The sequence below is a fragment of the Miniopterus schreibersii genome, assembly GCF_964146895.1.
Source record: "Miniopterus schreibersii genome assembly, chromosome: 14".
Lineage (NCBI taxonomy): Eukaryota > Metazoa > Chordata > Mammalia > Chiroptera > Miniopteridae > Miniopterus > Miniopterus schreibersii.
In genome coordinates, this window is record NC_138114.1 from 40,235,265 (window position 1) to 40,263,021 (window position 27,757).

At 46.9% G+C, this 27,757-nt stretch overlaps 1 protein-coding gene across 2 annotated transcripts in view; it reads right to left on the minus strand.

The window, feature by feature from the left end:
• The window catches only part of FBXW4 (F-box and WD repeat domain containing 4), a 71,794-nt gene that overhangs the window by 7,124 nt on the left and 36,913 nt on the right, over positions 1-27,757 (minus strand). The window contains exon 6 of one of the 2 annotated variants that reach the window (XM_081158835.1): positions 5,067-5,132. The exons of the other annotated variant lie outside the window; for it this stretch is intronic. Coding sequence (XP_081014961.1) covers positions 5,067-5,132 — 66 coding nt within the window. The remainder of the gene's footprint in view (positions 1-5,066; positions 5,133-27,757) is intronic. 2 annotated transcript variants of the gene reach the window in all.

Here is a 27,757-nt window from a genome sequence, read left to right on the forward strand (position 1 = left end):
GGATGGAAATGGAGGAGTAATGGGGAACTGGGGATGACCCTGGCCGAAAGGGGAGATGAGGGGAGATGTGCAGGGGCTGTGCCTATGGTCACACACATATAGGGCGGCACAGTGCCTAGCTAAGGACTTGAACCCTTAATGCCCTAGGAGTAGCCAGGTCACCAAAGCCCACGCCTACCCCCTTCCCTATCTGACAGTTCCCAGGCTGGCTTAGAGCTATGGCTGGACCCACTGTGACACTTCCAGGTCTGGGATCACAGACCTCTTCATCCTGTTGCCCAACTGCCCATCACCACCAGGGTGACCATTGTGCCCTGCTCTCAGGGCACCAATGCTAGATCCAGCTCAAAAGCTCCTTGGCAGAAAAGTATAACCCACAGCAAGAACAAGCCCTGAGAGGAGGGTGGGTATTATTTCAGGCCAGTCAGATCCACCCCTACCCCCACCTTCCAGCAGGTAGGAGGCAGTCCCCACACAGATAACACCTTCCCTGGGGCCTGGCCAAGGGCCCTGCTCAAATGTGGACAGAGAACACAAGATGGGCCTTGATTCCTCTAGAACAGGATGGCTTTGGTACAGTACCTTGAGGCCTGATGGGACTCTAGGGCCTAGCTAAGGACACTTTAAGGATGCTTCAGTGGTTGGCTGTTGGCACTGTCTATCAAGATGGCATCCCTGAGGGCTGGGGACTGGGTCTGAAGAACATCTACACTCAGAAGCAGGAATACTGCTGGCACCTCCAGGTTGGATGAAGGACTCCATCTTTCTTTCTGCCTGGTTTAGACAGGTTAGAAATCCTATTATTGGGCCCAGCCCATGGTCCCCAGCTCCAGGAGAGAGAGGCGTCCCCAGGTACTGTAAGTAGGCTAGGCTGCCTGAGGACGATACTGAGAGACACGTGGATGAGAAAGTACTGATACTCAGCAGGGCACCTACTCTTCTGAGCTATGTCCCAGCCCCCACCATCATCCTGAGGGCAGCTCCTGGAGAGGTGGTGCTCAGAGCAAAACTGCCCCTCAGTACTCCTTCCCCCCAAGTCACTGCACACATAAAAGAGAAAATCCCAGTGCTCCTCAAGTTTCAGCGGTGACAGGTTAAAAGCAAAAGAATCCACCCAGCACCACACACCACCCCACTGCTGAGTCCTGCCGGCAATGTTGCTCCACCTTCCAGATTGGCTTGTCAGTCAGGCTTTGCGTTATTGAAAGATCAAACTCTGTCCTGCCTGTTCATTACCTTAATCCTATTTTCTACACAGCTTTATTATCTGCTCAGGCTTCTCTGGGAAAGACAGCTACAGAGAGTCATCCTGTCCATGCATTTCCTCCCACCAAAAGCAGATGCCTCCATCAGGGCATCTTTCCCTCAATACCTGCACCACTGGGTCCTCCAAGCTCCCCTGGGGACAGGAGAGAGGTTTAAACAAATCCTGGCTCCTCTCAGTGGTGAGGAGGGCAGTATGGGGGCTAGAGAGAAGGGAATGATACCCAGGGCAGCCCTGCCACAGGCTGGTCAGAGGGTTCAGAGGCTGTTTCTTGTCTGGCTCCAGTGAGAATTGAGGTCATAACTATCTTGTATCTCATTTGGGTTGTTTTTGGGTTCTGTAAAAAACCGTGTTGTTCAAGGATTGGTGCCTTAGAACTCCATCCTGATCATAAATCTGTGCCCAGGCATATACCCCATCAAGGCAACCACAGGCAAAAGAGGCAACTCAATCTTCAAGACAGAGCTGGGCTATGGGGGTGTATCCCCCACCTTGCTAGCTTGTCCGCCATCTGGGCCCAAGCCAGTGATGATGCCAAAGACCAGGTCGAGTAAAACTGACCTTCAGCAGAAAGGTCCATCTTTGTGACTTACAGCCTTATTATCAAGAGCCTTCTCTATGCCATGACGTCAGCAGGTTCACCACCTCTCCCCTTCCACTGGTCATAGGCCACAAATGTTTAGAGGGTTGAAAGGGTGAGCCTCCACAAACTCCATGGTACCAATGTGGAAGACAACAGTGGATGGGTAGGAAGAGAGGGAAGGAGACAGCTTAAAGTGGTTGACTGCCCCCAAGGTGACAGGCACTGTGTGAGTACTTTTTGAAAATAATTTTTTTTCATATTGGTTCTATCAGGTAGGGATAATTAAATCCCATTTACAAATGTGGAAACTGAGGCCCAGAAAGGCCCCCTAGATCCTAGAATAAGCAGCTGAGTTAGTTCTAGAACTCAGGTCTGTTTGACCACACAGCCTGTGCTCCCTCTGTCACTTCTCACAGCCTCCCCATCACACACCAGAGGAGGGGCTCCTTCTTTCCCAACCCCATTAGATGCAAGAAGTTGCCAGTAGCAGGAGTTTGGCAGAATGAGCCATGGGAATAACTTTCACAGCCTGCAGGAACTCCAACATGCCAGGGGCTACAGAACAAAGGAGCCGTTGGAAGTTTTAGCTATTCTGGCAAAAGTGTGATGCAATCAGCTACAGTAACAAAAGTAGAAGATCTGGAATAAGGGCAGTGATAGCACCTGCCACTCATCAGCCCACACCTGCTATGTTCAATACTCAGTTGTGAACACCCCATTTCAAGAGGGATCAAACCAGTTAAGTTACAGAAATTTTCAGGTGAGAATGGTCCTGAAAACCAGTGTGAGACCAACATGGTAGGTCACCCATCTAGCTATTCCTCACTTTCTTTCTTGCTGACCAAACTCTATGTACCTACCTCCTCCTCCCCCACTGCCAATGTGCATGGTAGGAAGCTGAGCTCTTCCCAGAAGGTGAATCTTGACTGGTCATCCCATTTCACTTGACAGAGTTTGGCTTAGGGTGAGTACTGGAATACACTTTTGGCTCACTAAATATAACAAGTCTGCATGGGGGTTCCTAGGAAGGGCTTCCTCATCTTAAAAAGGGACCCCAGGCAGGTACCCGTCCTCTTCCTTCCTTCTTCCCTTTGGATAGTGCCTTATGAGCTGGAAGACCTTCTGCAAACAAGCCTGTGGGAAAGGGCAAAAGCCACCATGACTGGGTTGGCAAAGCAGAAAGCTGAGGAGAAAATGGGCCTCATGGTCTCATTGAGCTACTGAATCCATCAATCCTAGAACTAACCAACTATCCAACTTCTGGACTTCTTGCTATGTAAGACAGTAATAATCCCTTTATTGTTTGAGCCACTTTGAATTAGGACTTCATTGCTTATAGACTAAAGCACCCTAACTGATCTACTATGTTTATGAGCAACAACTGAAGGCCCCAGACTTTTGGCCCAGAAAGGAGAGGATCCTAGAGGAGCAGGATCAAAGTTTTCTGAAATCTAAAGGCCTGTCTTCAGAGGAGAGGTTCAACTTGCTTCTTGTTGGGATCGTACCTCCAGGAGGCAGATCAACCCTCAATGACCGGGAGGCATTCTAACTCTCAGAGCTGTCCAAAGATGTAATGTGGTATTTAGTGTAAAGTCGTGAGTTTCCTACCCCTGCAGTCATATGATCATCAAGAAAATGTAGAGAAAACCATATTTAATTAAGCTACCTCATGTGTTATAAAAAAAAATATTTTGCAAAGACTGACAACACAATGGATATTTCAGAAAAAAGATATAGCTAACATTTTCCTGGGGAGATGGAGAGAAAAGAAGACAAGCTAGAACAACTGAGGCAGGGGAAAGGCAAGATGAGCACACTCTCATTGCTAATTATGGCACTGAAACCAGAATGTAGGTGCCTAGGGTGAGGTGAAGAGTTCTTAGACTTGATGCAAAAAAAATAAAGTAGCATCAATACCAAATGCCATTGAGGATGTGAAGAAACTAGATCTTTCATACATTGGAGTCAGAATATAAAATGGTAAAGACTCAAAACAGTCTGGCAGGTAAAAAAAACTAAACATACGTTTACCAAATGACCCAGCAATTGTACTCCTGGGCATGAACCCCAAAGTAATTAAATTGTTAAGTCCACACAAAAGCCTACACACAGATGTTCATTACAGCTCTATCTGCAATAGTGAAAAATCTGAAAACAACCCAAATGTCCTTCAATGGGTGAATTGTGTTCAATGGGGAAAGAAACTTTGGTACATCCATACCAAAGAATGTACTACTTAGCAATAAAAAGTAAAGTGCTATTGATATGTGTAACAACTTCTATGAGTCTCAGGAGAATTATGCTGATTTAAAGGGGGGGTGATCTCAAAAGGTTACATACTATATTATTTCATTTACATAATACCTTCAAAGTTGCCAAATTATAGTGACAAAGAACACAAGTGGATGCCAGGGGTTAGGGACAACGGAGTGGAGGATGAAGGGTACGACTATGAAGGGTACATGAGGGATCTTTTTGCTGATGGAACAAACAGTTCTGTATCTTGATTGTAGCAGTGGTTACCTGAATCTACACACCTGAATTGCAAAGAACTACACCTACGGACACGCGCATGTGCACACATGCACACAAGTGCAATCTGAATAAAGGTCTGTGGACTGTACCAGTGTCAATTTCCTGGTTTTGATATTATATTATGCAAGATGTTACTTCCTATGAATCTATAATTATTTCAAACTAAAAAGTTTTTTAAAACCATGCAAATAGAATGGCAGATAATCAGATGGGAATATGTCACGCCTGCCAAGGCAAAGAATTGTGACTAAAACCTGTCTATATTGTAACTGTTCTATAGAATTCTTTTTATGGATCTGTAGGCCACTTCCAAAATTTCTTTTTTTTTGAAAAAATCACCTCTGAGGATAGATGGGATTTTATGTAGCCACATAGTCAGGCACTCCTCAGAGAAAAAGTATCATAAATCCAAAATGTTGTTATAAATTTTACATGAAATTATTTACCAATTATAAATTACTTCAACAGTCTTCTCAAGCTAACAGAACGATTCCATATGAAAAGTGCCACAACAGAGGCTGTCAGTGGGTTTCGGAGAAGGGTCTTTCCCAGCCTCCTCCTGGACCACTGGGCAACCAACTGAAGCAGGAGCTGGCTCAGCCAGCTCTCTCCACTGCCTCCCTGGCAGCTCCAGCCCCACCCCCACCCCCACCACAAGCCATGGTGGGCTCAGGAATCTCTTACCTGTTGAGGTCCCAGATTCTCAGGGGTGAGAAGTGCCCACAACAAGCCGTCCCTGTCACAAAAGAGCTGCCAAACAAAAGGAGAGCAGAGTCAGGTCTGGCTTGTCAGAACTTGTGGCGGAAATGGCTACAGAATGGAAGGTGCAGTGCTCATTCTCCAGGGGGTTCTGGGGTTAAGCCAGGATGAGAGAAGCAGCCAAGAGAGCCATCAGAGGAGTTGTGGGAAGACAAGTGGAAGTGTGGTGAGGGCTGCAACTTCCCAGAGCTGCCTGGCCAGAGAAGCCACAGGCTCAACAACGGCTGAGCTTGCCACTCTGACCTAGTTGCATGGTCTCTGCTCCCCATAAAAAACAGATCTCTAGGTGCGCTACTCTGAGTCCAAGGGAGAGCAAGCCTGTCAGGCTTAAGTTGTATGAAGTTCACAAAGCCATGGCACAGGAATGGTCTCCTGGGAATAGGCTGTGGGGTGCTGGAAGGCAATGTCCTTCCAGAGCTGAGGGTGGCTGGGGGGCACTCCTGAAGGTTTTCAGAGCTCAGGGAATCTGGTAATATGGTACAAGCACAGGGCAGATGTCAAGGCACCAATCTGAGAGAAAGAAAATGGTGAGAGGTGAGTAACAATATGAAAAGATGAAATAGGTGAAATGCCAGTATATGAAGGTGGGAGAGCAGAGAATGTGAGGGGCCAGGCAGCCAGGGCTGCTGTGGAGTGGGATGGGAGTCAAGCAGAGTCTAGAGGACGATAGACATTGCCAAGAGGCAGGGGAGAAGGAACATTCTGGCCATCTTTCCCAGAGTGTCTCTTAAATCCCTAAAAAGTTCAACAAATACAATCTGCAGGCACAAGCCCAGTGAGAAGGATCAGTGCAATGAGCTAGGCTGGCTGTAGTGCTAGGACTAGAACTTGAACCTATGTGCCAGGCCACTCCTTTGTTAGAGGATTTGGCAGGGGTGGGGAAGGGAAGCCTACAGGAACCCAGAGCTTGAAAACCTAAACTGCAAGCAGGAGAGCTGAAAGCAGTTGTATCGCTCAGGAGCCTGGGGCAGGGAAGGGCCATGTCCCTACATGTCAGGCCTAGGGGGAGGGGACTGGACATACTAATGACATGTTAGCAATTCAGGGCAGCAGCCCATCCGCCCTGGCCCTGCCCAGCACCTGTGGCTCTCTGATCCCAAGCATGTCAGGGGGGAGATGGATTTCCGCAGAGAGGGCTCTGAAGAAGTCAGAGACTTTGGCTGGGGGCAGGAGGGAGGGGGAGTTGGCCTGCAAGTTACTGACTGGGAAGATGTTAGGGCAGGCATTGGCCAAGGCACTGATTTACAATCCAAATTGCGGGGCAGGTGTCTGCTTTTCAACCCCACACTGACAAAATGGCCTCGTGAGACACCCTGTGGCTTCTATGCCTCGAGCCAAGACTTCCTCTAGGGACATGCTCCATCATCCTAGCTTCGTCTCCACCCATGGGAGTGCTAACAGCCACTAAACTAGAGTGGTGTGCCCAAACAGCCACTCTGTCATGCCCCAAGTGACTCCCAGCCTGAGAAGTGGCCGCTGCACAGTGAAGCCCCAAACTACTAAGCCAGGAGGTATTGTCCTTACCTCCCTCCAACATTTTTCTCTTGAGGGTAATCCATTAATAACTGGTAAAGCCAATTACCTTGGGTTGGAAACATAATAGCCACTTGGAAATCGTTGGAGCAGGCAATTGGGCTCTCCAGATTTTTGAAGATGTGAGGCCAGGTGAGGGGGGCCTGCAGAGACATCTCTTAAGGAGGCCTGTGGCAGGTCTCTGACGTTAGCGTCAGGTAAGTCAAAAGAGAGATGGTAGGCACCTAGAACCTGAATCCCTGTACTCCCACAGCTCTGACCTGCCAGCAGGCTGGGGTAGGGATGGGAACACCTTCACCTGGGACTCCTGTGCTCTATTCTTGTCCGCCCACCCACCCTGGCCCTGTCCATCTGCCACCATGAGAGGTACCTCTCACCTTCATACCCCACAAAGGCCTTTCTCAGTTGCTGGAGTATGACACCCATGCATAATTCTTTCCACAAGCTGTTTTGCCCTCACTTCACCATGTGAAGCAGGGAGGAAGTGAAGGAGGGGAAGCAGAGCGTCCCCTTGGCACTTATGAGGACCTAAGAGTTTAATCAGATTTGACACTCAGTAAAAAAACATATAAGCAACAGTCAAGCAGATTTGGAACCAGTTTCCACTGGGGACACTCACCAGGACTCAAACCCAAACCCATGGGGGTTGCCCGGGGACAGGGACAGCAGACCTGTGCCAAATGGGCAGAGGCAGAAGCTGCTGGCGCCCAGGTGGCTTGACCATCCTTCCTCTGGGCCCCTACCACACTTGGATCTCACCTTCTTGGAACAAGTGGTATTTTGGGGGGTTATCTTCCCATGTTTCCTTTGAGATCATGAACTATCTGGTGGCTCTTATGTATTTTAGTGCCCAGCACAGTGCCTGACCCAGAAGAAGCACTCGGGACAATTCCATGGACTTGAACTGAAAGCACCTTCCAGAGCTCACAGCCAACAAGGCTGAGAAACTAGTCACATGGGCTGTGAAAGGGGTCCCTCTGCTTCTTAAAGGAATAATTCCCAAATCAGCAGACTCAGACCTGAATGGCACATGACACAGCCATACTGGGGCAGTGAAGTCCCTTATAAGCAACACAACCAGACAATAGATTAAAAAAATACCAACAGTACCTAAAACTCTCTCTCATCTTACATACACATGTGCACAAGCTCTCTCAGCTTGAGGGTCTAAAAGTCAGTCTGACTCCATAAACTCTACTCTTTTTCGACAAGAAAGCCTTTACCAGAAGCCAGCCTTCTACAGTTTCTGCTTCTGTGCCCAGATCCCCAACCTACCTTACTGGCCCCCTGGCCCCAGCTCGGGCAAACCTGGTCACAGAGATCATTACCAGGCCCAAGAAGTAGACATAGGGGCCCTCACATCAGAGAGAGACACCAGGAAAATTAGGGATTCTGGTACTCATATTGAGGAATAGGAAATAACAAAATATAGAAGAGAGAGGAAAGTAAGAAGGGAAATTAGTTGGGTGTGGGCCTACTTTAGGCCCTCTTAATTATGAGTAATTTACTGAGCACTTATTAGGTGCCAGGTTCTGAGCAAGTGTTTCAAAAGCATCAGTCTATCTAATCTTCATAACCCCGTGCAGTAAGTTCTACTTTCCCTATTTTACAGACAAGAAAATTGAGGCACAGAGCGGTAATGTAAGTTGCTCTAGCTCACACAAGGAGCAACTAGGAGGACTAGAATTTGAGCCCAGTCAGTCTTGATTCCAGAGCGCAAGTGATTTTATACCCCTTACCCCATAAGTTCTCTCCCCAGCACCTAGTACAATCCCTAACACATATTGAAAACTCCAATGCTTGTTGAATGAATGAATGAACAAATGACTCCACCTGGAAGAAGAAAGGAGAGACAGAGTGGCTCTGAGGAGGGGCAGCAGAAGTGGCATGCTCAGCAGCTGTGCCCCGTGGCTGGCCCAGAGCCGCCCAGCTGGCCCAGGCCCCAGCCGCCTCTGAGCCGAGGCTGACACACTTTGGCAAGGGAGGCCACCAGAGCTGTCACATCATTCACCAACATGCCCATCAAGTGTATTCAGTTCTCTTCAACCCGCATTGGCATTTTAATTACTGTTGGGTAAACTAATTTGTACAAATGAAGGCTGGGCTGCCTAATAGAATATGCAAGCTCTCTGACCTCTGACAGGCACTGACACAAGATACAAAGGCCGCCGTGGAAGGCTTTTTATCTGAGCCTTATTACTCTCTATTACTCCAATTAGTCAGGCTCTAGTGCTCCTAATTGGAGGAAAAATTGCAATTAAATCAATTTTTGATGGGCTGCAAGTGGGCTCCTAAACTGCCCCGCTTGTGAAACACTGATATTATAGCAGCAAAGGTCACAAGCCTCATCGGCACCTGGGACCCTCCCAAACCTTATTTTCCTTGGCCCCCTCCTAAAATGCTTCAAGGAAACCCCTGCCCCTCCATCAGCTCAGCCAGCAAGGATGGGAAGGAGGGAGTCATTAGAACATGTCAGGTCTCATTGCTGCTGCTGCCATCTGCTAACCTGTGACACTGACATCATCGCAGCAGCTAAGTCCCAAAGCATGAATGCAGTGCGAAGGTCACACAAACTCACTCAGTGAGGAAAGCCAGGAGCAGTAGTGCAGTGGCAGTACTGTGAGGGAGGGACCAGTGGAGTGGGAACAGGAGGTCAACAGAAGTCAGGAAGAAGAGAGACAGGGCAGGTGAAAGTGTAAGGCAGCCAGTTTCCAAGATCCAGCCATCAGGGCCCCCTGAGCCACCCAAGGGGAAGGGAAATAGATGTGCTTGGGAAGGGGAAAAAAAAGAGGCAAAGAAATCTTGTTCTCTCCAACAAAGGTCTCACCTTGAAGCTGGGGAAACAGCCACCTGAATGCCACACACAGGCCAGAAGACTAAGAGTCACATCAGCGATGGGGGCAGGAGCACGCTTGTGGGGCCTGCCACCTACAGTAGCACCTGCCTATAAAGGTGGGGATGGGGAGATACCCAGAACTAAAGACCAGGGAGGGGAAGGTAAACACAATTTTATTCATCAAACTAAAAGATAATAAGACCTTTTTTTTTTTTTTTTTAAACAACATAGGAGGCAAGAATATACAAAGGGGAAAGGACAGTTTCTTCATGGACAGCCACATGCAAAAGAATGAACTAGACTATTATCTAATACCATACACAAAAATTAACTCACAGTGGATTAAAGACTTGAATGTAAGCCCTGAAATCATAAAACTCCTAGAAGAAACATAGATGGTAAGCTCCTTGACATCAATCTTGGCAATAATTTTTTGGCTCTGACTCCAAAAGCAAAGGCAACAGAAGAAAAAATAAACAAGTGAGACTACATCAGACTACAAAGCTTCTGCATAACAAAGGAAACAATCAATAAAAATGAAAAGGCAAGCCACAAAATGGGAAAAATATTTGCAATTATATATCCAATATGGGGTTAATATCCAAAATATATAAAGAACTCTCACAACTCAACAGCAAAAAACAAACAAACAACAACAAACCACAATCATATTAAAAAATGGGCAGAGGACCAGAGTAGACTTTTCAAAAGAAGACACACAGATGGCCAACAGGTGTATAAAAAGATGCTCAACATCACAAATCATCAGGGAAATTCAAATAAGAACCACAATGAGATATCATCTCACCCCTACTAGAATGGCTATACAGTATCAAAAAGACAAGAAATAACAGTTAGTGGAAATGTAAATTAGTGCAGCCACTATGGAAAACAGTATGGAAGTTCTTTAAAAAATTAAAAATAGGACTAACATATGATCTAGCAACTCTACTTCTGGGTATTTTTCTGAAAAAAAAACAAAAACACTTTAAAAAAGATACATGCAACCCCATGTTCATTGCAGCATTATTCACAGTAGCCAAATATGGAAACAACCTAAGTGTTCATCAATGGATGAGTGGGTAAACTAGTTATAGTTCATATATACAATGGAATACTACTCGGCCATAAAAAGGAATGGAATCTTGCCATTTGTGATAACATGGACGGGCCTTGAGGGCATATGCTAAGTGAAATAAGTTAGAGAAGGACAAACACCATATGATTTCACTTACATGTGAATACAAAAGAAAAAAAGATAAATGTTAGCTATAACTCATATTGTATTAAAATATGAAATGATGGCATTTTAAAAATGAAGAACTAAGATAGGCTTTTAAGTAACTATTATAAGTTTAAAAAACAAACAAACAAACAAATCAAAACAAAACAAAAAAACAAGCTCATAAATACAGAGAACAGATTCATGGCTGCCAGAGGGGAGGGGGTTTGAGGGTGAGGGGTATCAAAAGATACAAACTTTCAGTTATAAAAATAAATAAGTCATAGGGATGTAATGTACAGCATGGTGACTATAGTAAATAATACCACATTGCATATTTACCCCTGAATCCAGCAAGTCTTTTCTAAGTATCTTTCCTAGAAAAATACATTACTATATACACAGATAGGCAAGTACACAGACATGTCCTGAGGCATTGTTTAGAAAGCAAACCACAGGAAACCAAGTGTCCATCAATAGCAGGATGGCTAAGTAAACTACAGTGCACCTACCTTACTAGGAACTAGAATGCAGCGGTTAAGAAAGTGTGGTAGAGATATGTGTTCTCACAGCAAAGGACCTCTGCACCACATAGGTAGAGGGAGAATTCGAGTTCCAGAACAAGTGCATAATGTGAGCCTAAAACAAAGCAAAACCCTACATTTGTGTGTAAATATACATACATACATATTCATGAAGTTATATGTCTGCTATTTGCTTCAAATGAAAAAATCTGGAGTGATACATACCAGACTTCCTACAAAAAGAACAACGTGGAGGGGCCACAGGGAACTGAAGCAGATTTTAGTTTATATTCTATGTATTTTAAACTGTTGGAACTTTTTACAATTAAACATATTTATATATCACTTAGGTACAAAAATATAACAAAATAGAAAATGAGAAATTAAAAGAAAGATGGTAATAACAATATTCACCTTGAATATTGCCTGAAATAAAGGTCACATGTTGGTGGTGCCCTGAATTCTGAATATCTGAATTCAGATTCTGAATATCACACAAACCAAGTAGTTACTTGGCTCCATCTTGAACCTGGCGAACACCCTTGACATAGTCTTCACTTCCGAATGGTTAGGGCCTGGAAAGAGTTGCCTCAGAGAATTCCACAATTTCACCCTGCTCTTACAGTACTCTTCCCCTACACTTCTGCTTCATAACCACCCTCTCTGTAAAGAGGTAAACAATAATCTTCAAACAGGTGAGCTTCTGAACTCCACTGGGAGTCCAACAGAGGCCGAGGTGACGGGTTACCCCACAACAGTGCCTTGTACAAACTGGGTACTCAAATGACTGTTGCTGCTATGGCTACCCCAGCCTGAAGTAAAAAATATTCTTCAAAACAAATCACTTTTTCCTTTTAGGTGGTCAATTTTGGCATTATGGTAGTGGTCAGGCCCAAAGCCTGGGCTACCATGATGCTCACATCTTCTCCTGGGCATGGGTGGCCCGTATGGTCTGATGATTACTGGGGAGACTAGGCCAGACAAGCTTTGGTGTCTTTTCAGGTTTGCTGATGAACATAAGTGGCTGGCATTTGAATAAAGGCATGAGATGGAAGGATGACAAGAACCATTAGGATCAACTGTGGCTCTACAGAGAGAAAAGCAGAGCTAGACTGGCAAGCCACACAGATCATCAGAACACCAACTCAACAAATTTATTTTAAAATTTGATTCTTTTAAACATACCCACATTAACAAACCACAGAGAAGACTCACACTTGATCCAGACTTGGGCAGGAGCAATAGGGAAGAGAGATGAAGACAGGCCAAAGAGAAATCTGTGTGACCTATGATGCTGAGGTCCTATGTCCCTGACCCACTGAAACATTTAGGCCAGCAATGGAGCCCCTAGATATTGGCTTTATTTTTATTCTAAATGTTCCATAAGCACCAACATGAGACAGTCATTTTCATTTCACAAGTATCAAAGTACAATCAAGACCTTATAGAAAGATGTTCTCTCTAAGGAATCAAAGGGCAGAAGAGCCATCTAGACTACCCACCATATAACTACTGGCCTTTCTCATCAACTGGCCTCCTAACTCTTTCGAGGCTTAAAGAGAGGCCCTGATGACCCACCAATGAAAAGGAGTTCTATGGTGATATCCAGCAAGTTGAAAAAAGGGAGGCAAAGGGCATGAGTGTCAACCTACAGATTCACCACCACCATCTGTATCCCAGAACCACTTCTCTTCCATTAAGACAGAGGAAGGAGAAGGGGAGGGGAAGTTCTACCCTCCTCAACCTAGTCTGATTCTTGCAGCATTTTCCACCATTACCATGAGGCTATTGCAGGGGGTGAAGGGTACTAAGGAGAGAGAAAGGGGTGTCATGGAGGTTGGTAGACCAATAGGGCCAGCTATGCATCATAAATTATACACAGCAGGGCTATAGATGTACAGGCCATGACAAGAAGAAAAGAGAGGACTGTGTGTCTATATACATAGTAGGTAAAACCTTATCCTCAACAAAAAAGGTCTCCAGTGTAGAGGAGGGCCAACAGCAAACTTTGGTGTACAAATCCAACCAATAACTCTTTTGTCAACTCCTTCCCTGTGATGAGAGACAACAAGGGCTCCAGAGTCCTCACACTGGCCACACAGATGGGGGCTTACATTACAGGGGGAAGTGGAAAAAATCATAAGGCTGGAGATAGTACAAAAGTGAGGGTACTGAGTAAGGTCCTTTTATAAAGCAAGACTTCCACCACAGGGCTTTTCAGGAAGGTGAAATTCTAAGGAACTTCCTGATTTCCAGATTAGCAGCACCAAGAATTTTGACCTTGAACTTTGTTCCTCCCCAAGATTTTCAGCCTTCTTGACAATGGCACTAAGGAGGGAAGGGGCAGGAGTGTTTGTCTTCCATCCTATTCTACAAGGTAAACTATACTCCTAGAGTCTAACTCAGGAAGGGCTTGCTAGCCCTTTTCCTCTGGAGGACCAGCCAGGTCAGGACTTGGCTCCAGTCTCTCTCTGCCCCACTGGGAGGGTGCTGGGCCACTGCTCATTTGTCCAACCTCGCATGTCTGCAGTCAGGGTCCTTCCCTGTGCATGTCAAACTAGGAAAGTGACAATTTTGTCTAAGGACACCATCAACAGCTTACAAAGGAGAAATCTCTGATCAGCAAACCAGTAATGAAGGGAGGAAGAGGAGGTTAAATGCAGTGCCATCCACATAGACACTTTGGGACTGGGTGTCATGGAGTAATCTGGCCTTTATGAAAATAATAGAGCCTATTGTTCTGTCTGTCCTACACTATCCCTCCACACATGTGATTCCTGAGAGATTTCCCCTGTTCTTACACACTCTCCTTTCTCTGGCCACAGTTAACTGATCAAGAGGTGGGCAGCTGACCCAAGCTGGGACAATGAGTCTCTTCCCTGAGATTTTTGGAAGCCAGTCACTCTCCATGACTTAAGTGATGAGCTGCCAAACTCAGAAGCTCTTGGCAGTCTTTAGAATAAGCTGGTCAGCTGGGAAAAATGAAGGAGTTAAGATCCAGGAAGAAAGAAAGATGAACACTTCAGAAATATAAAATCCTGGCAGCACGGTGGCTTCTGGGTCCAGTTATTCCTGAGACCAGCTGTATTTGGGTTCTTCCTTTGACTTGGTTGCTCAGCTAAACATTTCCAGTTTTATTTAAGTTAATGTGAATTCGGTTTCTGTCACAACCAATTTGTCCTGACCACTACAGTGCCTCATTCAGTAGCTAATGGGTTTCTCACCCATCCAAATGTCCTCACTAAAAGATGAGCAAAGGGCTTTGTCAAGCACCGACTGGACACCTTGAGGCCTGACTAAGAACAGACACCTCAACCATGAAACCAATAGCTGGCGGCCTGCGAAGAGAACAGCTAAAACGGGGCAGCACGGGCGGGCCCGGAACTTCAAAAGGAGGATGAAGGCTCTCTGACACCCAGGCCAGGACCACTCTCGCTCTCCCGGCAGTTGGTGAGGAGATAGTCTGGGCACAGCAAATAACAGGGATGCTGCTAGAGGAGCGACATTATAGTTTCTAAGGCAGAAAGCCCCGGCCTTCAGAGAACTGGCTTCTTGGATCCCTTTTTTACAGACTGATGAGAGGGAAAGTTCTGCTGGAGACCACGAGGCGCACTCTGATGGGAAAGAGTGTAGTCCACTCTCAGACCCTTCTATTTTCAACAACGACAGTGCCTGGCATCTGAGAAATGGGTCTCTTAAAGATACCTTCCAGGTATTTATCTAGTTTGAATTAAGGACAAAATAATTAAGATAGGGACGAAAACACAGAAGTTAATTTTACCATTTTCTCTTTGTGTATGTTTAAATATTTTCAGAATTAAAAGTTTAAAAACACACACGCACACTATTGAAAACTTAACCCCAAGCAACTCCTTTGTTACAACTTCTTTTATCCCTTTCCTACCCTGACCCAGTACTAATGGCCCAAAAACCAAGGGAAAAATAAATCTGACCATATGAGCAAACTTGAATATTCCACTGCTGAATCCCTCTGAGTGAATCAGTGACACACAAAAAAAAATGCAGGAGGAACCAAACAGAAAACTCACACATAGCACGTAAAATTCTGTTTTTCTTAAAAAAAACAACAAAAAAACCCACACAACCTAAAGCAGTCCCAAAAAACCCTCTCACTCTCTCTTTTTAAAAAAAATAAACCTGGCCCCAAGTCAGAAAGACATTTGAAGTCATAAATCAGAAATGAGGTGTGAGGGAACCAAACCCGCCCATACATGGAAAACCACATTCTGGAACATAAAATAAATGATATCATGTCATATAAAAACTCTATAAATATATCACTATATATTACATAAATAGACACTTATATGTATGTATCTGTATATATATCTACATATAAAATGCACACATATAAAATAATTGAAGCAAAACATGACAAGTATTTGAGCTTCAGGTTCCTCCGAAGACCCATCTCCTTGCAGGTAGCCACCATGTGGAGCCTGCCACAGTGAGCAGCCCATTCCTGCTCCTCTCTGAACTACTCCACACATACCCCAAGATCCCCAAATTCTAACCAGCTCTTGCTCTCCATAAAATCTTACCTCCATGCTCCTGCTCAGGACTTTGTCAACAGCCCTCGCCTCTCCACTGGCAGTCTGTAGGCACCTAATTGTACCTCCTAAGGCCCCTTGGTAGGCAAATAACTTGGCATATTTGTTTTCTGGGAAAAGTCAACCCCTCAATGTTTAATTTCACCTCTTTGGAACATTGAAATAAAGGCCAAACACATCATGAGCCACAGGGAAGCACTGGGGCCAGGGCACTACCTGACTCAATGCCATGCCTGCCATCAGAGCCACCAGGCCCTCCATGAAAGTATCAAGATTTAGGGCAGGATGGGGTGTGGTACTTACGCTACCTGTGATCTGTGGTGTGCACGTGCATGCGCATCTGTAAATGACCAAATTATAGACTTTTGATGTATAAGTCTACCTCCCTCCCCATCACCCTCTCAAGATAAGATAAGATCAACCCTTCTTGCCCGACCAGGCGTGGCTCAGCGGTTGAGCGTCAACCTGGGATCCAGGCGATTGGGGTTCGATTCCCGGTCAGGGCACGTGCCCAGGTTGCTGGCTGCAGCAGATCAATGACTCTCATCACTGATGTTTCTATATCTCTCTCTCCATCTCCTTTCCTCTCTCTGAAATCAATAAAGATATATTTAAAAAAAAAAAAAAAATCAACCCTTCTTTCCATCCTGAACTTCTCAGAAATTTGGGGGTGGGGCAGTGGGTGTCAACTGGAGACTCCCACCAGAAGGCCTTTGAGCCAAGTCACATATCAAGAAAACATCCCAGGCCACAGATTTCTTTTCTGCTGAGTCCCCACACCTTACCACCACTCAAGCAACATGAGGAAGAACACTGTGAAGATTAACATGTCCATCCATTACTCCTCCCCCCAGACCATTCCTAGCCCAGGGCCAGGAGGTGGCTGCGAGCCATTCAGCCCTTAGTTGCTGACTATCCCAGGCAGAAAGCTATGCTATGGCTCAACTCCCAGGTACTGGTATTTGGCTCCTGGGAGGTAAGAGAACACGGGCGCAGTCACGGCCTTGGGAAGAGGTGCATGCCCAGCTGGGATCTCTCAGCCTTGCCATCCTTTGCTGAGAAGACACATGTAATCACACGCGCGCGCGCGCGCGCGCGCACACACACACACACACACACACACACACACGGCTTGTGTTTATTCCTTTTGGTAAGGGGGCACCCAGGATGCTGCACACATATCCACCCAGATGCACCCACTCCTTGGGCAGCAGAGGAAAGCGGGCCTGTGGGCACATGCACATCCCATATATACATGCCCCACAACCTGTGTTGTAAGCACTGCACCCCACAGAAGTCTCTCTCCCAACCTTCCTGGGCAGTTATCCTTTTTGGTCAGCCCAGGTGTTAAACCCCTGCCATTTTCTCCCCCTTCAGCCTGGCCTGTCTGTCCCTCCCTCTGCCCTCCCACAGTAAGTGCTTTCAGGCCACACAATGAGTGGGAGGAGGAGAAACACTTCTATTGAGGAAGGCGTTTTGTTGTTTCATCCCCAAGGGGGGGCTGAGGTAGAGAAGAAGGGGGGACCTACAAAATTTCTAATAAGCAGTTTCTGTCCTCAAAGCTAAAATGATTTTCTTTAATTGCTTAGTGGGAACAGTTTATTGTTGGGGGTCTCTGCCCTCCCCCCCAGCCTAATTGACTTACTGAAGTTTAACAGGGGCTTTCACCTGGAGAGACTGCAATTACTCCCCCCATCCCACATTCGTACCTGGGCTCTCCCCACAGGGGGCCTTTGTTCCCCCTAAATACAGCAGTGACACAAATGTCCTCAGCAGCAGGGGAACCCATGCAGGGAAGTGGTAATTTTCAGCCCAATGCAATTAGCTGAGGGCTTTTCAGCCTTTCCAGTGAATGGTGGGGAAACTTCGGCATGTGGGAACGGTGAGCTGGGGCTGCTCTGTGCAAGTCAAACAAAAGAGGCCTCTGAATTGGGCCCCGTGGTAAGTCAGACCAGGGCTGGCGGGGGCATCTGGGACTGAGGCCTGGACGAGGGACTTACATCAGCACCCACCCAATCTGTGTCTTCCAGTCAAGGTCAGTGGCCCCAAATTGTTTTCTGGGAGGTAGAGGTAGGCATGACCGTTGACTTGTACCTAGCACCACAGCTCTGCATTTATGAAGCAAAGAATAAGGAAAGGGTAATGGGACTGAGCTGGGGCAGGACAAGGAGGGCAGAGGGCCACAGTCTGTCTGGCTCTCCCCAAAAAGCCTGGGGGTAGAGTTCACATTATACTTTGGACCTTCACAGATATCCTGAGTAAGGAAGCTTTAGGGCAAGAGACTCTCTGGGAGTGCAGAGACAGGGAAACCAGGGCTCTAAACCTACTGTTGCCAACACAGCAGCCTCTACCACCCAGCTAAGCAGAGGAAAGAGTCCTCTGCTTAGGGGTGGCTTTGAGGCAAGGAGTCACAGAATGAAAGCAGCACTTGGCTCAGCTGGGGTCAGTGCTGAGGTGTCCAGAGGCCAGAATGTGGATTCCAGCAATGGAAGTAATGTGGTCACTACCAGCCTCCCACAGCTGGCCCCAGGAGAGCCCTGATCCCAGACCCAGGAGAGAAAGAGAAGCAGTGCTCTTGGAAAGAATGCAAAAAATTAAAACGAAAAACAGAGACTGGTTGACAAACAGCTGTGCCTGGTGAGAGAGAGCATGAGTTGAGATCACTGCCAGGGGAGAACACAGGACAGGACAGGCACCAAGGCAGTCAGCACCGGCTACACTGGAACGGTCCCAGAGCTGGGACTCGGCAGGCCAGTGTTCAGTGCCAGATGAGCTGCTCACAAGCTGGCTAACCTTGGGCAAGCAATAACCTCCTGAGGCCTCACATTTCTTGTCTGTAAAATGGGAAACAGTTATACTACATTTTCTAACTTTAACTTAATTTAGTTAATTTATTTATTTATAGAGGAAGGAAGAGGGAGAGAGAAAGAAACATCAATGTGCAAGAGAAGCACTGGTTGGTTGCCTCCCATATGTGCCCTGACCGGGGATCGAATCCACAACTCTTCAGTGGACAAAACAATGCTCCAACCAAACCACACCGGCCAGGGCAATGTTTTCTAATTCTTTAAAACAGCAACAGAAAACTTGTGAGCTAGCATCTCTAACAGATTTATAAAACAAGAACCAGGGAGCTATTTCAGTTGAGTAGAGATGGGGCACAGGGGGTGAGCCCCACCCATGTGGCCTCCAACCCTGCTGCCTTTGACGCAGACCTTCGGAGCTCTGCCTGGCAACCCCAGAGCCAGATACTCTCCAGGGCTACTCCACTACTAACACTCCACTACTAACATGATAGCCCACTAGAACCTGGAGCCGATGAAAAGGAACAGAGCTGAGCTTCCCATACCACAGGCCACTCTAGAGCCCTGCCTCCTAGCCGCCCTCTAGTCACACCAACAGAAGTGGGATCACACCCCCATTTGTCATCAAAAACCTCACCACACACGAAGGTGGAATCTCTGAGAGCCCAGGTGAATTATATTCAGGAGCAACTATGACTGGGGGCAGTTGGAGCAATTTGGCACATGGCTTATGGGTGGTGGTCAGGTCAAACTTTTTGCCTGTTGATACAACACTGAGATCTGGCCATAACAATGACTGCAATATGATGTGCTACCCTACCCTGCTCCTTCACTGGCTGGACTGGTTGCTGAGAAGTTCTGTTCCTGCCCTCACCCCCACCTCAATTCCTGCCAAAAGAGATTCAAAGTGATTCTCTACAGAAGAGTCCACAAAGTAAAGGTAGCTAGTCCAAACACCCACAGTTCAGAGATCTGAAAGCAGACCCTCCTCACTTTACACCCCACTGCTCCTGGAATAGCCTCTTCCTCTGGGAGCAGCGTAGACCAATAACCTGCAGGGGACAAGCAGGCCTGTCCTCTCAAAACAACTGGCTCAGCTCCAGTCACACCTGGCCTGGATTCTGTCTTGCAGTTTCTGCTGCCCCTACGTCAGCCTTGTGTCCTCCCTGAACAGCCACCCTCTCTCCCTCAGACGGAAGTTCCTGTTCTGGGACTAACCACCCCTCTCATAGAATAAGGTCTTGCCTGGGCAATTCCTGAGCTGAGGCAGACAGATATGGGCCTCATTCTTTCAACAAGTACCTCAGGGCTATCCAAGCCAGCCCTATGTTAGGTGCTGGGGTGTTCAGGAAAAACAAAACTCTCATAGGCTTACCTTTAGGCAGCTTAAGGTCCAACCAGAGTCAAGTCTTCAATTCATGTTTTTAAAAAATTGAAAGCCAACGTCGCTAATATTAGAGAGATGCAAATTAAAACCACAATGAGATCACTTCACACCTGTAAGAATGGCTACCATCAACAAATCAACAAATTACTTGTGCTGTCGAAGATGTGGAGAAAGAGGAACCCTAGTACACTGCTGGTGGGAATGCAGACTGGTACAAACACTATGGAAAACAGTATGGAGGTTCCTCAAAAAATTAAAAATGGAGCTGTCTTTTGACCCAGTGATCCCACTTCTAGGAATATACCCTAAGAATCCTGGAACACTAATCAGACAGAATATATGCACCTCTATGTTCATAGCACAGTTTACAATGGCTAAGATCTGGAAACAGCCCAAGTGCCCATCAGTAGATGAGTAGATAAAAAAGTTGTGGGACATTTACACCATGGAATACTACGCAGCTGTAAAGAAGGAGCTCTTACCCGTTGAGACAGTACGGAGGGACCTGGAGAAAATTATGCTAAGTGAAATAAGCCAGGCAGCGAAAGACAAACATCACATGATCTCACTTATATGTGGAATCTAAAGAACTTAATAAACTGATGAACAGAATAGATTCAATGACACGGAAGCACAGATCGGACTGACGAATGTCAGAGGGAGGGAGGAAGGCGGTTAGGTGGAGGGGGAGAGATTAACCAAAGAATTTATATGCATATATGCACAACCCAAGGACAAGGACAATGATGGGGAGAGGGACTGGGGAGGGGGATAGGATGGGGTGGAATGGGTCATTGGGGAGAAAAAGGGACATCTGTAATATTTTAAACAAAAATAAATAAATAAAATAAATAAAAATTAAAAATAAAATAAAATAAAATAAATTGAAAGCCATTCAAGACAATCAAGAAGTTCTAATCCCAAATGACAGTGAGATCACCCTGGGCAGAGAAAGCAGAGAGTATAGCATAGTAGTTAAAAAGCATAAGCTCTGTAGTCAGATGCCAGGGTTCAAATTCTGGGTGTTTTGATTACCAGATGTAGCTTTGGGCATGTTAATTAACCTCTTTTAGGCCTCAGTTTCCTTCCTTATAAGTTGAGGACGGTGACAGTACCCGTCTGGGAAGATTAAATGAGATATAAAGTGTTCAGCATAGTGCTTGGCATTTAGCTGGCACTCCTAAGTGTCGTCATTCTCATCCTTGACATTATCACCATCATTGGTCAGGCAATAGAAAGGCACTGGGGACTCCTGATCAAGAAGTGGACTAGTGAAAGAAACATATATTGTTCTGCTCCTGAAGCTCCAAGAACTGGGTAAGGAGAGACACCTGGGGTTCCCTGTCCCTATCCTTCAGAAAGCAACTGTCAGTGCTGATGACAGACAGGACAAATTTAACCTGGCCAAGGGCCATAGGAGATCCTGAGCCAACCAGGGGCTTTAAAGGGGCAGACTGGAATTTGTACCCCCTTAAACTGACCACAGCCCCCTTAGCCTTCTCCCACCCCTCACTGTACCATCAGCCTGCTGGTTTGGAATGCAGGGGCCCCTGTGCCCAAAGGCCCAGGCTAGACAGGAGGCCAGGAGGCACAGGTGGTTCTCAGAGGAGACCCCTAGTCTCCAGAAAGCATTTCTCCCACAGGCGTAACAAAACTGGGGCTTGTTGTTGGTCAAGGAGCCTTTGCTTGTTTGGGCTGCAGCCCAGACAGTGAGGCTGCCGGGGCAGGCCAGGGGATGCAGAGCTTGGGGGAGGGGGGGCAGTGGCAAGCCCTTTTGGCACCACCTTTCTCCTTCCCTGGGTTTCTCACTTTGTTCAGCACAGCAACCCAAAGGAGGCTAGTGAAGCACTTTTCACTACCCAGTAAATACAGCCACAGGGAAACAGAGGAGGATGAAAGGTTTGGGGGGTAATTTGGTTTGGGGGGTATTTAGGTGGTTTTAAAAAATAATAAAAGTTGTTTCTGCAACCAATTAATTTCAAACCTAGGATTCAGACCATAAACAGCCAACAGTGATCCCACAACACCTAATACCTATTATCCCTCTTTTGAGACCTGAAGTCCCAGTGGAGCCAGAGTTGGTCCCAAGAGGCCTTGTGGGAATTTTTCTACCTCCTGGTGACAGTGGTTAAGGATGGGGCACAGGCATGGCTTCAGTCAGCCTGACCACAAAACTCTTGGGCCTCAAGATCCCCAGGTCCACACAGACCCATGCAGTCCTGCTAGTCATGGGTATACATGGCTTTCCAAACAGAGGCTTGACACCAGAGGCTGCCAGAGCCCACTTCTTCCCAAGAACCATGTTCTCCTGGCTCAGGGCCTGGCCAAGGCCTCCTGCAATGGGCAGAGGGGATGCCAATGATGACTTTAACTTATCTGTTTCCTTCATTATTTTCAGAAAAGAAGCTCCACCCACAGGTCACTCTGCCTCTGTCAGTTCCCTTCTACTGGGCCCCAGAGCACTGACTCCAGAGCTTCCATGGTCCTACCACCTTAGAGAGGATGAGGGGAGGGACTCTTCCCAATAGGTATTTGACAAAGAAGAGGTTTTCACATAGGAGTTTAGGGCAATCCTGGGCCTGGGAATCCCTTCCCAAAGCAGCTGCCTCCCATCCCGTCCAATTCCTCAAGTTTAGCCCCACCACTCACACCACACCCTCAGTGCTTGCTTTGGAACAGATTTGTTCTAGTGGCATGTTATTGTTTGTGTGTGTTTTTTTGTTTTAATTTTTTTTAACTTATTGTTGACAGTATTACAGATGTACCCCATTTGCCCCCCACTTGCTCCCCTCCCAGGCCTTCACCGCACTATTGTCTATGTCCATGGGCTATGCATATATGCATATATGTTCTTTGGTTAATCTCTTCCTGCCCCCTCCCATGCCCCACCCCCACTGAGATCTGTTATTCTGTTCCATGCATCCTTGCCTCTGGACCTGTTTTGTTTGTCAGTTTATTTTGTTCATTAATTCCACAGATAAGTGAGAACATGTGATATTTGTCTTTCTCTGACTGGCTTATTTCTCTTAGCATAATCTCCAGGTCCATTCATGCTGTCTCAAAGGTTAAGAGATCCTTCTCCCTTTTTACAGCTGCATAGTATTCCATTGTGTAAATGTATCACAGCTTTTTTAATCCACTCATCTACTGATGGGCACTTGAGCTGTTTCCAGATCTTAGCTATTGTAAAGTGTGCTGCTATGAACATAGGGGTGCATATATTCTTTCTGATTAGTGTTCCAGGATTCTTAGGGTATATTCCTAGAATTGGGATCGCTGGGTCAAATAGCAGTTCCATTTTTAATTTTTTGAGGAAACTCCATACTGTTTTCACAGTGGCTGCACCAGTCTGCATTCCCTTGGTGGCATGTCTTTGTTATGCATTTTTTGAAATCACAAAAACTATGGGTTTCTCTCAGGAAAAATATTAGTATACCAACAAGGTCATTTGATTGGAAGTTTCCTTTCATTCCCACTAAGCCACTTGGGATGAAATATAAACTTTTCAGAAGAATGAAAAGAAATGACACAAATTTGCACACACTTGACAATGGTGTGGGTTCTTGATTTCCTGGCTGGGTGACGCACCTCGCTTCAGACTTTCATTGCTATACAGTACCTGTGCCAAAGAACAGGGTTAGGCCTCCATTAGAGATTAGGTCTATAACTAAAGAAAGACATCCTTTGTATTTAAAGTCCCAGGAACCTCAGGGAGATTGAGCTAAGCAGAGACTTATGCTAAAAGCAAAGCATGGTCTGGGTGACAGAAAGAAAAAATTCTAGGCCCTTGATGAAGTCACAACAAGCACTGATTCTAAATGAGATTCTGTACCTCTGCTTTTGGGACCCCAGTCATGGGAGAAACTCTCCCATGACAAATCAATACCTTTTCTCAGCTTTCCTGAGAACAATGAACACCACAAACACTCTGAATCAGAGTTTTCCTAGGGACTGACTGGACTCCAGACATAAGCCTAGGATGGCAGCAGCAGGAAAAGGAGTCAGAACTTTAAAGCTGACCTCACCTGACTGACTCAGATAATCTTCCATAGACAGGACCAGGCCTTCCCTGCCTGGACTGAAGTTAGTATGCACTCAACCAGGCCCAGTTAAAGGCCAGCCCATTCCAGCCCTTCCCTGGCCCCAAAGGTGAAAGTCCAGTGCGTGCTGGGAAACAACAGTTGTCAGACCACTGCACTGCATCTGAAGCTCACCATTTTGTACTTTTAACACGTAAAAAAAAATTTTTTTTAATTAATTTTAGAGAGGGAGGAAGGGAGAGGGAGAGAGACAGAGAAATATCAATGAGAGAGAAAAACATAGATTGGCTGCCTCCTGCACAGCCCCTACTGGGGATCTAGCCCACAACTCAGGCATGTGTCCCGATGGGAATCAAACCAGTGACCTCTAGGTGCATGGGACAACTCTCAACCAACTGACCCACACCAGCCAGGGGACCATTTTGTACTTCTATTACAAATATCTCCCCCTTGCTTTTCAGAGAGAGAGAGAGCGAGTGAGCAAGAGAGAGTTCGAGCATCAATGTGAGAGAGACACATTGATTGGATGCCTCCCACACGTGCCCCAACCAGGGCCAAGGATCAAGCCTGCAACCAAGGTAAGTGCCCTTGACCAGGGAATCACACCCAAGACCCTTCAATCCGAGGGCTGATGCTTTAACCACTGAACAAAACCAGCTAGAGCTACAAAATTTAAAATGATCAAATAATACCTGAAACCTATATAATTTTATTAACCAATGTCACCTCAATAATTTTTTTTTTTAAAAGGTCAAATATCAAGTCTCCCAGGAAGGCAGGGTTTCTGACTAACATTTTTATTCTCCAAATTCCTCAACATTATTACAGAAGTGAGGTCCTCACCCCCATCAGGGCTTTTCCACTTTTTTGTTGTCAAGAAATGAGGGAGCACCTTCAAGTACTCTCCCACTGGTCCTTCTCTTCCTTCCTCTACCTTGCTCCAAACTCCCCTTTAAATCCCTGGGTGCTCCACAAAGTTACCAAGAGCAACTCCTGACTGTTCCTCCAACTAAATATAATTATGCTTTTAAAAGAGAAAAAACAGTTCAGGGAATCCCCAAAGAGGCCTGCTGCACTCTTCCCCTTGTAATGAAGCTTAATAATGAAATGCCCTGCACTCCAATTAGTAGGAAATGCTCATTTTCTCCAGCTGAACACCCCCTATAGATATATCTAATTTGTTTCCATGATTCCATCTCTTTCCTTCAACAAGTTTGCATTTAAAGGTTATGATCTGTTGGTGCCCTCCCAGCCCTGGCAGGATCGCCTGGGGGAACGACAGTGTTTTCTTGGAGCCCCAGTGTGACACCCCTTTCCTCCATTATCACATCCATACACATAAGCTCTCTTTCAGGCTCTGTATGAGCTGTCCACAGAATGAAAGAGAACAGTAGAAAGAAAGAGCATTTGGAAAAGTTAAGTGAAAAGAACAGTACAAGGAAAAAGGGAGGGGGTAGGTATTGCTGGGAGTGCCTATTTCTCAAGGAGAGAAATGTTCTCTGTCACAGAGTGGCCCAAAGCAGGAGCTGCTCCTTACTGGTGGGCCCCTTTGGGACTCAGGCCCCTCAAAGGCCTTAACTCCAGCTTCTTTCCCCTCGTCAGGCCTGGCAGTGTGACTGGCACCAATTCTTGAGACAGTCTGAAAGGTGCCAAAAGCAGCACAGAGGAGCCGCTGTGCTCCGGGAACCTTGGCGGGATGCCTCTCCAGGGCCACATCTCAGTGGCCAGCCTGCATCTCTGCCTTCTGATGGTATGGAAAGTGAAGACACAGTCCCTTTCTAAAAACCTGATTCCTTAAACGAAGGCCCCCACCCCCAGCACAGCACCAGATGCCGGGACCATGGCCTGACCATGGGTGGGGGGTGGGCAGGTCATCACCAGCAGCTCCTTGACTCAGAGGTACCCCTGGGTTTCCCTCTCCCCAGAAGTAGAGCAGGCTACAACCAGGTTGATGCTCTCAGAGTCTCCCCTCCTCAAGTCACACATATGCATCTTCTCTCTCAGCAAGACTAGGGGCCCAGAATGAGTAAAGGCCCTTTCCCCCAACTCCAAGCACAAGGCTACAGTGTAGCGAGGTGAATGGTAAAGGCAGAAGTCATCCTGTTGGATAGTTCCTAGTGGGTCTACCTGTGATGAGGCCCCAGTTATCCTCACTGGGGAAAATTCCTCCCATTCTGCCCCTAGTTTGTAGGGACTCTTCCCTCAACTGCTAGAGATAAGTGTTTGAGATTTGCCAATCTTTCCCCAGACATTTGCCTCTTTTCTGTCTGGTCCTGTTCTCTCCTGACCCCTACCAACTGCTGGGTAGTCATCTGCAGCAGACTTGTGTGCCCCCAGCACCCCTCCTGTCTGTCCGCACCTCCTCCGAACCCCTGCACATAAGGCCCTGCCCTGGCTCCCTGAAGCTCACAATCTGTGCTCCTGCCAGACTCAGTCACAAGGGGGGTAACTCACTTCAAGCTGGCAGCCCTGTGTGGTAGAACTAACCACCTCCCTCAAGGGGTGGGGGTAGAGGGCCAAGCAAGTGTGTGCCTGTGCATCCCAAGGTGCTCTGTTTTCTGGGCACCCCACATGGTCTGTGACAGACGCATGGATGGGGGAATCCTCTGCCAGCCAGAATTGGCATCTCACCCTACTTCTCAAATCTGCCACTAGCCTCCAGGGCTGAAGACCCTCCAAGAAGAAGAGGCCCTGCAAGACAAAGACCTGAGGCCCCCCCCAGCCTGGCCTCCCAGCCCAACACAGGCCCGCATTAAAATCAACACTCCGTGAACACACAAAACTGACAAGGCAGAGGGGAAGCACACATCAGATACAAAGATCGGGCTCTCAGGAGACGCGGCCTGTTGGTCTCCCATGTTAGCTCCAAGTGACTAAGCGCAGGGTGGGGAAATAACGCTATCGAGGCGGCCAAAGTCCTGTCTGGGCTCCAGGTTCGGCAGCTTTTTCACAGGGAAGATGCCTCTGCCTGGAAAAAAATGCAAGCATTGTGTGGGGACCATTAATGCATGCGCCTCTGCACATTCCTTCAAAAAGCAGGAGCACACTGGTCCCTGAGCCCCCAGCCCTGTGACCCAGCGATTGTGCTGGCCTGTAACACACTGCACATGCCACCTGGTCCTTCCCCCCAGGCCCCCGGCTCTACGAGCGGTGGGAAGGGGCCCCACCAAACACCCTGGCTTCATTGTGCCCCAGAAAGAGGGGACTAATTACTCGCCTACACTCTGAAGCGCCCAGAGAGAAAACAGAGGCCAGTGGGGTGGAGAGGGTGGGAAATGAAGGGGGGGGGGGTGAAGAAGGGAGAGAGAAAGCCACAGGATACATTTCAAAGTTTCTCTAGCAATTTGGGGGTGGAGGAAAGAAAGCCTGGTCCTGATGTGAAATCATACAGAGGTCAGGGCTGGGTCTCCCACCCTTGTGAGAAAGTGGTGAATCGGGGACGGTTTATCAAACGATCATTTTTTTCTTTTGAAACTGGGAGGCAGCAGCTTGGACAATTCTGCAGATGTGCTTGATGAGTTAGGGACAAAAATGGCCCTTCTCTGCCCCCCTCCTCCCATCCTTTTATAAGGGCTCCCATCGGGGGTTGCTTCTCCCTCCACTGCCTCCAGGGCCCTCCCCTCCCTTCTTCAGTGGTCAGCTGAGACCCCCACCCACTGCTTGCTTTTGTATTCTTGGCCTTTGGACATACTGACGGGG